The 14,023-nt window shown below is 38.9% G+C and overlaps 1 protein-coding gene across 3 annotated transcripts in view; it reads right to left on the bottom strand.

Annotated features, from left to right (window-relative positions):
- Positions 1-14,023, bottom strand: part of PDGFD (platelet derived growth factor D) — a 304,752-nt gene that overhangs the window by 40,180 nt on the left and 250,549 nt on the right. For 2 of the 3 annotated variants that reach the window (XM_043990870.1, XM_043990869.1), the window contains exons 4-5: positions 11,773-11,835; positions 6,562-6,760 (exon numbers count right to left, since the gene is read on the bottom strand). In XM_043990870.1, the coding sequence (XP_043846805.1) occupies positions 6,562-6,760; positions 11,773-11,835 (262 nt within the window). The remainder of the gene's footprint in view (positions 1-6,561; positions 6,761-11,772; positions 11,836-14,023) is intronic. The other variant, XM_043990871.1, reaches the window with a different exon arrangement.

Genomic DNA, 14,023 nt, shown 5'->3' on the forward strand with positions numbered 1-14,023 from the left:
TTGCCAGTGTGAGTCCACAGGTGGTTCTGAGTCCCTGGAATGATAAACAATTAAATCAAGGGGTACTTATGAAAGTTTGGAAACTGTGGGGGTTTGCCAGGATTAAATCAAATGGTGAAAACCTGCCTTCAGGCAATTCTAAACAAGAGATTAAGAGACAGAATGAAAGCCAAATGAAAGAGGGATTGTGTTTATATGGTCACAAACAAGCAGGATGTCATCCTGACTTCTCTGGCAAGATCATCCCAGTAACTGAACGTACAGTTTTAGAAGAGACTTTTATTTGGAATTCTCCATTTGGATACATACCAAAGCTGAACCACTAGTTAGTTATTTGCCAGTACCTGTCCCCAGAATCCATGTTAGGTGAATCATGGGGATATAACATTGTTATGATCTGAAGGGGAAAAGTAACATCTGAAAGATGCTTAAAATCTCATATGTAATTGTTATTATTTTTTACATATATTAATTCATTAATTGAAAGAGAAAAAAGAAGAAATTAACATGTGGTTGTTATTTAGTCATTTTCAGTCATGTCTGACTCTTTATGACCAAGTTTGTAGGTTTTTTTGAGCAAAGATACACTGGAATGGTTTGCCATTTGCTTCTCCAGCTCATTTTATAGATGAGGAAACTGGGGCAAAAAGGGTTAAATGACTTGTTCAAAATCATACAAATAGTAAGTGTCTGAGGCCAGATTTGAACTCAGGGCACCTAGCTGCCCTGAGATTAACATTATCTGTCATTATTACTGAGTAATTACTGAATAGTTATTGAGTAAACTATTTATTAAAATGGAATTCTTTGGTCAATTTCCACTTTCTAAAAGTATATATGTACATACATACTTACGTATATATTCTTTTTTTATGAAAATGACTTATGGGGGGCAGCTAGGTACACTGGATTCAGGAGGACCTGAGTTCAAATCTGGCCTCAGACACTTGACACTTACTAGCTGTGTGACCCTGGGCAAGTCACTTAACCCTCATTGCCCTGAAAAAAAACAACAGAAAATGAATTATGATCATTTACATAGACCATAGATTGAAGGAATTAAAATTGTTTTGCCTGAAGGAGACTAGGTAGGGAAGCATGATTCAATGTATATTGCTGTTGCCCAGTTGTTTTAAGTGTGTTCAAATCTTTGTGAGCCTATTTGGGATTTTCTTGGCAAAGATACTAGAGTGGTTTGCCATTTCCTTCTTCAGCTCTCATTTTATAAATGAGGAAACTGGGACAAACATAGGTAAGTGACTTGCCCAGGGTCACACAGCTAGTAAGGATGTAGGGCCAGGTTTCCTGATTCCAGGCCTGGAACTCTATCTTCTTCTTCTTTGCCATCTAGTTGCCCCTAATTTAATGTATATAAAAGACTATCAAATAAAAGAGGCCAAAAAAGGAAGAGATATGAGCAATGGGTAGAAGCAGAAAAGAAGTTGATTTAATCTTGGTAGGAGATAAGAACAAACAAACAGATATCCCAAAGCTGAATGAACTGCTCCAAAATTCTGTTAAGTGGAAGTTATTAACAAAGGGTGCCTATATGTGTGTGTGTGAGATAAACATTTATATAGTGCCTACCTACTATGTGCTAAGTGCTTTATAAATATTATCACATTAGATCCTACAACAACCCTGTGTAGTAGGTAGCATTATTATCCCCAGTTTACAGTTGAGGGAACTGAGCAAGCAAGAGGTTAAGTGACTTGCCTAGGGTCACACAGCTAGTAATTTTCTGAGGTCAAATTTGTACTCAGGTTATCGTGACTCAAGGTTCAGACTTATCAACTGAGACACCTCACTACCTATATTGGATTCTTACCAGATGTATTGTAGAAAGGATTCTCATTCAGATTTGGTTTAGACAAGACAGCGTTTGAGGTTACTCCTTCCTACTCTGCATGGGGCTTTCATTATCTACTTTTTAGCATTTGTGGGTAGGGAAGTGTGGGACCCTATATTTCCTTAACTAGCTGCATTGATGAGGAAGCTGGAATATAAAGACACAGTCCATGGCTTATTACTCCTACATCTTTGATATCTATATAATAGTTCAAAAACCACAAGAAATGCCCCCCTTTATCCATAATCTCAGAGAGATAAGGGGATGGTGGTACTTGGCAAAAAGGAGTAAGTTTCTGTGGAGTTACATCTAGTCTTTCTCCTTACCAAGGCTAATCCCTCTATCTGCATGAGATCCCACTACATCTCTTCCAGTGGATTGTTTCATAATCCTCACCCTATCACATATCTTCAATCTCTCCCTGTCTCCTAGCTCCTTTCTCAATGCCTAAAAACATGCCCCATGTTTCCCCATCCTCAAAAAAACCTCACTTGACCCTTCCACTCCTGCTAGCTATTATCCTGTATTTCTTCTATCTTTTGTGGCTAAACTCCTCAGAAAGGCCATCTACAATATCTACCTCCATTTTCCCTCCTCCCATTCTCTTCTTAACCCCTTACAACTTAGCTTCTGACCTCATCTTTTCCTGAAAACTGCTCTCTCCAAAGTTACCAATGATCTCTTGATTGCCAAATTTAGGGCCTCAGTCCTAATTTTCTTCAACATCCGTATAGTCTTTAACACTATTGAGCACCCTCTTCTTCCTGATACTTTCCTCTCTGTAGGTTGTCAGTATGCCAACTTCTGGTTCTCCTACTTATCTGAGTCTTCCTTCTCAGTCACCTGTCCTAGTTCCTCATACAGGCCACACCCTCTAAGCATGAGAGTCCCACAAGGTTCTGTTCCCAGCCCTCTTCTCCCTCTATAGGATTTCACTTGGTAATCTCAGCTCCCATGGATTTAATTACCATCTCTATGCTAATAATTCTTAAATTTACCTATCCTGCCCCAAATGTTCTGCTGAACTCCAAATTTGCATCACTAACTTCCTTTCAGATATCTTGACCTGGATGTCCATTATATATCTTAATTGTATAAAACTGTAATCATTATCTCTCCCCTTTAACTCTCTTTTCTACACACCCTTCTTATCACCGTTGGGGGCAATACCATCCTCCTGTTCCCTCAGATTTACAACTTAGATGTCATCCTCGGGTCCTCACTATCTCTCACCCTTTATGCCCAATCTGTTGCCAAAGTCTGTCAATTTCACCTTTGTAACATCTCTCAAATATGTCCCCTTCTCTCCGCTGACACTGCCACCACTCTGTTTCAGACCCTCATCATTTCATGCCTGGACTATTGCAATAGCCTGCTCATGGGTCTGCCCACCTCAAATCTCTCCTTACTCCTTACTTACTATTTATCTGTCAAAGTGATTTTGCCAAAGCATGGGTCTGATCATGTCTGCCTCTTACTAAATAAAATCCAGTAGCTCCCTATCATGTCTAGAATCAATTATAAACTCCTCTACTTGGTGTTCAATATCCTTCATAACCTAGCCTCCTCTTACTTTTCTAATCTCACATCATGTCATATACATTTTTACTTGCTTGCTGTCTCCCCCATTCGACTATGAGTTCCTTGAAGGTAAGAACTGTCTTTTGCCTCTTTTTATATCCCTAGCACTTAGCATAGTGTCTGACATATTTGACACTTAATGTTTAGTGACTGACAATCTGAGCCTCTTTGTGAGTGGGCTATGCTGATGACTCAGTTTGATTTCACTCCTTTCTGATTACTGCTTTAGGTTATGTGCATTATTTTCTGATCCAAGAGCCCCTCTTACAGCCTTAGGACTGTGGTGTTTCCTCGTACTACCAATGAGCTGTGAGCTCCTTCCTTTTCTAGCCTCTAACCTCAAGTGGTAAACCCAGGCAGGAGTTGAAGTGAATAGTTATATTTAGCTCCAGAGTATCAGTGTGTTACCTTAGGATAATGTTGTGTTCTTAAGAATGCTGGAGAGGAAGCATGGCAGAGTTGGCGGAGGGACAGCCTTGGAATCAGGAATCCCTGATTCTGTTTCAGGTTGTACCTCTGATACCTTCTCACCATGTGACCTTAGGCAAGTCATTTAATCTCAGTGCCCCATAACAACTCTGTAAATTACCAAAGAGATATACAGAGTTTACAAAGTTACACTAATGAAATCACAAGGTTGGATTAAAAAAGAAATAAACAATCCTCCATATAACAGCAAACAATTTTCTCTTTTATCTAAACACTCTCATTGTGTGACCTTGACCCTTTTCAAAAAAACTTGAGTGGTTCCCTATTGGGATTAAAAAAAAAATCTCCTTTATCTGTTTGACATTTAATCTTCTTCCCCTTCCAACCTTTCAAGTCTTTTTACACTTGATACCCTTCCCCACACTTTCATTTAGCCACACTGGTCTACCAGCTATTCCACACATGGGAAACATGAACTCCCACTTCCAGTACTCTGCTCTGTTCCCAGAAGGAAAAGGAACTCTCTCCTCAGTTTCACTCCTTGAAATACCTGGTTTTCCTCAAGAGTCAGTCCTATGGCCATCTTCTTCATGAACTATTTCCTGTTTCCTCCAGCTGTTAGACCACTAGCTTCTCCAACCTTCTATATCTCCTCTACATAGTTACATGTGCACACACATTAGAATGTAAGGTCCTTAAAGGCAGAGACTCTTTCAGTGTATTCTCATTACTTAGCATTGTGCCTTAAATGTGATAATCTCCTAATTATTTAATAAGTGTTTGTTAATTTCTTGATATCTATGCTCCCTGAGGACTTCTTTTGTAAACTTCCCGTCTCTTCTGGTGCTTAGCATGGGCCTCGGTATATAGCAGGTGCTTAATATGTTTTTGAATGATTGAATTGCAGCGGATGTCAACCAGTCTCAACAGTGTTATTTTTGCAGAAAACTCTAGATGATAAACCTTAAAGATACTAGGAAAAAGAAAGCAGAACATAGGAATCCTTTCCATGGCTGCCAGTCATGCAATGCTTTCCCATTAATATGGAGAGGAAGCATAATGCAGTAGATGAACATTGGGTTTGGAGTCAAGGTACCTGATTTCATGTCTTAACCCTGTTGCTACTATCTGTGTTACTTTGGTAAACTCCTAATCTATACAATGAAGGGATTGCACTAGGTATTCCTAAGGTCCTTTCTAGTTCTAAATTCAATTTTCTGAGTTTATGCCTCTCCTGAGTTCAGTTTCCTCATTTATGAGACAGTTGTGCTTGATGATCACTCATGCCCCTTTCATCTCTAGCCCTATTATTTTGATAATTAAACCATCAGAGAGACAATCTCACATAGAGTTGTCTGAATTAAAAGGAGTGGACATTTTAAACTTGGGAGGTACAGAGAAGGTTTTGCGTATGTTGTGCCAAGAGGGGAATGATGTGGGTAAAAATGAGACATGGGAGAGGATCTCTCCTGGGTCTATCAAAGAGGCAGACAGCATGGTAGAGTGCAGCTGTCATGCAATGAAACTGATATTTGTTTTAAAAGTGCACATTCGGGGAGGAGGACAGCTAGGTGGTACAGTGGATAAAGCACTGGCCCTGGATTTAGGAGCAACTGAGTTCAAATCCAGCCTCAGACACTTGACACTTATTAGCTGTGTGACCCTGGGTAAGTTACTTAACCCTTACTGTACACATTCATCATCACTAATATACTAATGCTATTAGGAGCTAAATCTTCATCTCTTTTCCCAAAGCCTTGAAAGTCTGGTTATGCTCCCATGTAAACAAAGGGAAATAAAGTTACCTAATGTAACTGGGGGTAGGAATGGAAGGCAATTCCTGGAATAATGGACAGAACTCTGTTCTTAGAGACAAGAGAACCTTTGCTTGTTACTACCATATAACTTGATAATCTTGAGCAAGTCTTGGCCTTCCTGTATCTCACTTTCCTCATTTGCTCTTCCTGGACACTTCATTTCCTGACTCCATGTCTTTGCAATGGCCATCCCTTATGTCTGGAGTACTCTCCCTCCTCACCTTAATCTTTTTCAGTCCCAGGCTTCCTTTAAGACTCAGTTCAAGCACCAGTTCTACATGAAGTTTTTCATGATTCCCCTTCCTTCTCTCCATACTCCCAGGTGCTAGTGTTCTCTCTCCCCAAACTACCTTATATTCACATTGCATATATATATTTTTTCTACATTTATATATGTGAATGTGATACCACCCATATTATAATGTAAGCTCTCTGAGGGCAAGTATTGTTTTCACTTTTTTATTTTGTCCAAAGCACTAGCTCATAGTAGGCCCTTAACAAATATCTAGTAGTTCATTGACTGATCTGTTAAAAAAAAGGGGGGGGGATAATAATACCTTGCCTGCCTCAAAGGGGAAGGATGGAAAAGATAATTTCTTGATATACTTTGCAGCTTTTGGAGTTATGACCAATGGAGAATTGACTTTGGTCTTTCCTGGGAATACTAACTTGTCCTTACACAAGCAAAACTGTTCATACTAAAGATAGAAACTCCATTTTAAGTCTCTAAAGTATGATCATTCAACCAGGCAGATTCTTATTAGCTAATTTTAGGTAATATAAGTGCATTAATGAACCTTACACTCTATCACCATTAAAATAATAAACTCCTTATTAAGCAAATGAACAGCCCTAGTAAAGAAATCCCAAATGATTGTTTCTTACCTTTGGATTTTCTGTCATAGTAAGACCTGCCTCGATATTGAGGGGTATCCATATACAGATTTTCAAGATCTTCCTGCCAGGTTTCTGGATTAAAGTGCTTGAGCAGGTCTTCCACGGTGTCAAATCCAGCTATTGTCTGATCAAGAGCATCTGCTGTGAGCGTGGGATCAGTCACTGATGGAGAGTGATAGGATACCCCCTAAGAGTGACATACAACTCAGTGTACTCAGGGAAAAAAAAAGCCACACCTATGAAACACAACAGTCATTTAGTACTGGTAACTTTTCTTTTGAAATAGTTGCTCAAAATGGGAAGGGTGCACACCGAATTCCAGTGATACCAGTCCATGCCACACTAAAAGGCAAGTGCCATTTCCCCACTCCAATATCAAATAAAACCACATGATATGCATTCGATCAGTCTTTTGTGAATCTAAAGTTAAAGAAAACCTTTCAAAAAGTGAAACCATCCTGTCCTTTCAACTTGTGGCCAATTACAGGAAAACAGTAATCCAGATGGAAATAACCAAATCACTTGGTATGTTTCTTTCATAAGACTAATTTGATAGTTAACCATAAAGCTCATTCAAAATTCTTATATGTCTTTATTTCTTGAGGAACACGCAAGGGACCGATGATAAACCAACATGCCAATGCCCTACTGTGCCCATCATTAGCCTTCTAAATGTCACCACTGACCCTGCTCAGGGAGAAAGGGGAAAAAAGCACCTCTTTCAGTGGGTCTTCAATTACTGAAAGTGTTGCTTGAGCTAGTGCATACACACCCTAAAAAAGCTTATAGTTCAATGAATTCTATTTTCCCTCCCACAAGGCTAATCACCAGTGGCTTCAGCTCTTTTGATAAAGGTGGGAAAATAATCACATGGGAAACTAATTAAAGGAACGGTGTTGTGGTTTGCTAATGATCAGGAGCATCATTAAAGCATCTTCAGGAAGATATGGAGTGATTCCAAAGAACAAGATAATGTTGACCACCTGAAGCAGAGGAGGTTTTCTAGCACCAAATGCATTCCTGTTCAGTTTCCAAAGGCTCCCTTCACTAACCCTTGTCCAATCCAGAGGCAAATGAACCGTGGCTCCAATGGCTATGTAAAAATTTATGACCCATTACAGGGAAATGGAGAGCATGGATCCTCAGCTAAGTTTCAAATGTGCTCAAAGGAACTTCGAAACCAATATAATCTCCCCAAGGACAAATAGCCCCTATCATTAAAGAGAAAGAAATTATTAATTAAAATTAAATGAAAACTTGCCTCCCTCCAACAGAATTTCAGTGACCTATTGGAGAAACATCATATGCTACAAAGGGGGAGGCAGGAATACCCATGTCTACATTTATAATTTTAATTAACATTAATATCTTTTTATTTTCTATGTTCCTTCAAGCGAGATGGGAGTTTCCATTGCTAACATCAGAAGACTTGGTTAGGGTGGGTGGAGAGAGGCATGATCATTCTCTTCAAACTTTTGGAGGGCCATTATATAAAGGAAGGACTAGCCTTGTTCCATTGAGCACTAATGGACAGAACCAGGAGTAAAGGGTAGAAATCAAAAAGAGGTAAATTGAGCTTGATGTCAGGGAAAAAAACATCCTGAACATTTACAGCTGTCTAAAAGTGGTATGGGATGTCTAGAGAGGTGGCGTATAGCCTCTCTTTGAAAGGCTTCAAGCAGAAGCTGGACATCCATGTTAGGGATAGGTGGGACTAGACAGTGCCTGAAGTCACTTCCATCTCTCCATGATTCTGTGATCTGAGAAAGTAGAGGGTGAGGAGATGTTTGTTGACTGATGTTAGCTAATTCTTTGGTCCAGACCTTGACTGCACTGAGGTGGTAGTGATTTTGAGCACTTTGGTCTATATCTGGTAGTATCATAATTATGTTATCATTACCTGGTTCCCCAGGAAGTACAACTGGCATGTTCAAATAGGAGAGCAGATACCTCCAGCCCTATGTTCTTTTGTCTAATTTGGAGTCTAGGGTTGAGATTCACTAGGAGTGATTGTACCCCTTTATTTATAGCTCTGTTCTAGTGCATCCAAACAGTTCTAAAAATCTCTTTTCAGGGCTGTATAGCATGGAGCAAAGGAAAGGATTAGCAGTCATCTCAAGAACGTGGGTTAGGCATTAATCTGGATAACTGCAGAATCACCACTTAATTTTTTTTTTATCCTTGGTTTAAATTAATCCTGAAGTAACCACAGCTAAGGAATAGCTCACTCCTTTCAGGAGATCAATGCCAACACATTGCAGGTAATTATAATTCTGAAGGCAAGTTTTATCATTTTATTCTTCTCAGTAGCCACATTTGGAATTGTAACTTAGATACAAAAATTAGTGGAGTGAGGTCTATAGAGCCATAGTGAAATGAAAGCTGGAGATTACCTAATAATTGTGAGCCACATAAGTGGTTAATTCTGATGATTCGCTATAATGCAAAAAATGAGCTTTGAGTAAAGTACATTCCATAGTATCTATGTGTCCCCAATTAAGCAGATAATTTATAATTCTTCATTTGATCTTTGCTGTGAAACATGAAGCACAGAAAAAACAATGACAGACAGCTGAACCAAAGGACACACAACCACATGGAAAAGCTTTGAAAACCATTTTGGAATTGTGACATTTTGGTAGGAGGAAAGCAGGAAGGAAAAAAGGAAAGAATACAATTTATTTCCTTTTGAAATATGAACAGAGGTAGCAAGCAACAACAAATAGAAAAGCTTGTGATAACTTTTCAGAAAGCAGGGGCAATATTATTTCTGAATTTGTTTCTAAAGACTGTTAGAGTATGGCATGTCTGGGAGATGTTTCCCAAAGTCAGTAACTAAGAGTGGATCCCCATCCCAGTGGGGTACCTGATATCTTCTGGGTACGAGAATGGGCTGCACAATCCAAATGAAAGCTAAATGTAAGATTCTTCTGCAAGAATAAGCATATACTGGGTTCTTCCTTAAAGTACTCTGCTATGTTCAATCCAAATACATTTATTATATTGCTTTCTTAAATGAATTTTAAAGATACTTGAATTATTTTAAAATTAAAAATTCTAAATACCCAAACCAATATGAATAAAAACAAAGCAAGACATGCACCTATATTTCTTTACTTCCAAGACCCCTGCAACCAAGACCTTACTCCTAGGAATTAACTGCCCCCCCCAAAAAAAAAAAGGAAAGAAAGAAAAGTTTTATGAAGAAAAGATGAGACAATCTCCTTTGCCAGTTGGGATTGTGTCTCATCCTGAGATCCAACTCAGCATTGCTCACATTGGAAACAGCTACTTAGACAACCCCCAAATCTTCACTGAAGATATGGTCCTACTCTAATACACAGATTCCTGGGAAGATGAGGAGAATCTCCCCCAGGGAAACTAGTTCTATCCGTACTCCTTGAAGGTTCACTTAACATTTAGAAAATTTTGTCCTTGGAAACTAGTTCTACCAGAGGACTCTGAACTGTCAAGTACTCATAATCTCCAAAACCCATATAGACCATAGACTTGCTAGAACAACAAGTTAAATGGAAGCTCTCCCTTGTGCGGTGATTACTCCAGCTACAATTTATTGTACTTGCTTAATATCACACTATCTTTGGGGTGCATCATTTCACTTCCTGCTCATTCTTGTTCTATAAGTCACAGGACTTAGGATGATTCTAGTGTATCAAGTTTAGTTTCCTGCCTATGTAATTGTCAGCCTGCTTCTATCCCTTTAGAGACTATGAGAACCCATAGTTGGAGTCAGTTAATATTCATCTGCATTTTCAGATCTATTTCAAGCTCTGGAGCCAGAATGGACTTTGGATAGAGGAAAAATAATCTGATTTCTGGGCCCACAGGTTGGTAATTAAGCATCAAATCAGTTTTGCCATTGGTCATACTCTAACTTTGTCATCCAGCTTTAATACACTGGGTTCTTCTATTGTCTCAAGTATTCTTTACCAGACAATTCCCTGATACCATCCCTCAACAGCCTGCCAGGTCACTCAGCTAATCACACCATTAGATCTCTAATATGAACTGTACATTTACCTGAATTTATTCATTGTACCTGTTAGAGCTTTGTCTGAGTATCAAATTCAACCTTGGTGGAGAGACTAAGGACACTCACTTCAGGGGCTGACCCATTCTCCTGCCAACTGAGTTCCATTTCTAGGAGCCTGGTTCTGTGCTCTGAGTTTAGCCTGCCTAACTCAGCTTGCTGCCTAGCCTTGTACTACTATCTTTATGGACTCCAGCCTCCCAGGTTCTACATTCACAACATATGAATTTTCAGAATAGCAAAATACAATTTCTCAAATCCATTATCATGAATTGGATTCTAGTGCCTACTCTGTGTGACTAGCCTAGTAAATGAAAGAATCACAGTCTACATATTTCTAAAAACTTCTGCTGCATAAAGTGGGGTGGGGAAGACCCTTGAAAGAGTAAATGTCACCAAGCCACCTCTCATCAATTCCATACATGTCCTGCATCATAACCTGCCTAGGGTAGTCATTGGGCTTTGACTTTTTTTTTAATATACTATTTCCAAGGATTACAAGTAAGACTGTTTGGAGCAAGAAATCTGTGCTTTCAGCACTGAAGATATAAGGAGATTGAAGATTAAGATATTTCTAGATTTGGAGAATAAGAAAAGTGGCATAATATGTATTACAACAGGGCAACATATTATAATAGGACACCATAGGTAAATTGTGTTCCATTTCTCTGTCAAATGAAAAAATTCTTAATTTTCAACTGTTATTCTACTATAAATATTTGTATTTTTAAGTCTAAGAAAAAACACCTTATAACTATATAAAAGTTAAAAGTTTTGCTTGGCTTTCTCTAAAACTTATTGCAAAATTTCCCATTTGAGCATTGACCATAACTTTGCACTTTGATATGTCTGGAGAGTTCTTTTGTTGGCAGGTTCTATTTTGAAACTGACAAATATTTGGCCATTAGCCATCACATGTTCTACAAAGGCTGCTAGCATTTCTTAAAAATGCTTCTGAAAAAAAAAAGAAAAAAAAAAGGCCCTGGTCACAATCCAATGTAACTGTAATGATATGGGAGAATACATCCTGCTTCAAACTCTGGCTTTTGGTTAAGCCAGGATTGCTTTTTGTAGCTAAAGTTCTATGACGATTGACCCTAGCTATTCCATCACTTTCTTACCCTGAAGCCCAGTAATGAAATACTTACTGAGAGGGAGCTTGTGACTGACTCCCAGTTGGTCTCTGAGGCTGCTGGGGGTTGGAAATCATCCTAGGAGGCAAAGAAACACCCACATAAGTCAGTGAAGGTTGTACCTTATCCACTCTCTCATGTTTCAACACAACTCAATCTTTGGAAATTACTTCCAATTAAGCGAAATTAAGAGTAGAGGTTTTTCATTTTTGCATAACTGATCATTAGTTGCCTTTCAAAGATTTTCTCTAGGTCCCTTACGAGGTCAAGATTAGCAGGCAGGCAGCCAAAGTAACAGTTAGTGTTTCACACAGAACTGAAGACTGCTTCTTATGGACAGTTTGACCTCTTTATACATCTTTGTTAATATCTTAAACAAGGAACTGCTGGACCCAACTGTATAAAGAGGTGCCAGCTGGAGACCAAGTTGGATAAAGAATAAATTCAATAATGACTGTGGGGAGCAACACTGGAAGCAAGAAGGCTGAAACACTCCAGAATATGAGCAACACTGAGGGTAAGACATTTTGTAGACAAAAAAAAGCAGTGGATGTTAGTTGGAGAATCTGCGTTCCATTTCTAGCTCTTCCATTATCTAGTTATAGGACATTAGGAAAGCCATTAAATGACATTAAAGTCAGCAAGCATTTATTTTGTGCCTAATATGTGCCAGTCACTGTGATAAGAACTGGGAGTACAAAGACAAAAACAGAATTATCCCGGTTCTCAAGGAGCTTACGTTGACCTAAGTCTCTCTGGAACTCAGATTTTTTTTAATCTATAAAGAAGTAAAGACTATATACCCCCTCAAATCTCTTCTAGTCTTAACAGTCTTTGATTCTAAGGACTTGGTTGGAGGATTGGAGAGCAAAGGGTAAAAAGGAAAGATGTTTTACAATTATTTAGTCCAGGGCTTAACTTAAAAAGGTTTGTGATCATAAAAGACATCTGACCAAGAAATATCTTTTTATGAAGCATACTTCTTTCAAGATATAAGGGCTTTTATGGGAAGGTACTCCTACTCTAACTACTTTTTCAGTATCTACTGGTATCTGAAAGTGACCACTTCCACAAGTCAAAAGTGGTTTATTGACTTCTTCCACAAAATCAACAACACAGTATTTCCCTCCTGCCTGATGAGGAAGTTAGAGCAATTCTGGAGAAAGCCAGTGAAAAGATAAGCAATTCTGCTAGTTTATTTATATGGTGTAATGGATAGAGACATGTGTTGAAATTCTACATCTGAGGCATATTGGCTGCATAACCCTGGGCAAATCATTTAACCCTTCAGTGATGTGAAAATCTCTACATAATTTCCCAAGATGTTAATCTACACTGGCTGAGGAAGTGTCTATGCTAATGAAATCCCTAATCTGATTTTTTTAAAAAAGTGATCATATAATAAATATCAGCCTCCTTTGGTAAGTTGAAGAGATGGTCATGAGAAGATATATTTGCTAAGCGCTAAAGGGGTTCTTGAATAAATAATTCCATGTTTAGAAAAGAGAGAAAGGGAGAGTTGAACTCGTAATGCTATTCTGCAGTAAAAAATTGGATTCTGGTCAATTGTTGTTTATTAATCACTGAATGTGAACATGGTTATGAGCCCTATAGATTTTTTTTGAGGAATATAACATATGGTCTCTGCCTTTAAAGGAGTAATAGTAAGTAAAAACAGGATACACAAGATCAATGAATGACTCACCTAGCATTTAGTAAGCTCCTATGTTGTGCCAGGTATGCCCAGTGCTGGGGACACAAAGAAAGGCAAGTCCAGGCCCTGCGCTAAAGGAGCTCACAGGCTAATAATGGGGATGGAGGAAGACAACATACAGACAAGACACAGTGGGGTTGAACCGAGGGGAGTCTCCTGGAGAAACACTAAGATTAAGGAGTATTGGGAGAGACTTCTTACAGAAGGTGGGACTTTAGTTATGATTTGAAGGAAACCAGAGAAACCAAGAGATAGAGATGAGAATAGTGACTATTCTAGGTATGGGGGCTAGCCAGTGAAATTGCTGCAAGTCGGAAGTCAGGAAAACAAGGTTCTACTACTTATTACTATGGCAAGTCACTTCCCTTTGTGGACCTTGGTTTCTTTATTTTAATAAAGGATTGGGGGGCAGCTAGGTGGCACAGTGGATAAAGCACCTGCCCTGTATTCAGGAGGACCTGAGTTCAAATACGGCCTCAGACATTTGACATTTACTAGCTGTGTGACCCTGGGCAAGTCACTTAACTCATTGCCCAACAAAACAAACCAAAA

This window comes from Dromiciops gliroides, chromosome 3, assembly GCF_019393635.1.
Source record: "Dromiciops gliroides isolate mDroGli1 chromosome 3, mDroGli1.pri, whole genome shotgun sequence".
NCBI lineage: Eukaryota > Metazoa > Chordata > Mammalia > Microbiotheria > Microbiotheriidae > Dromiciops > Dromiciops gliroides.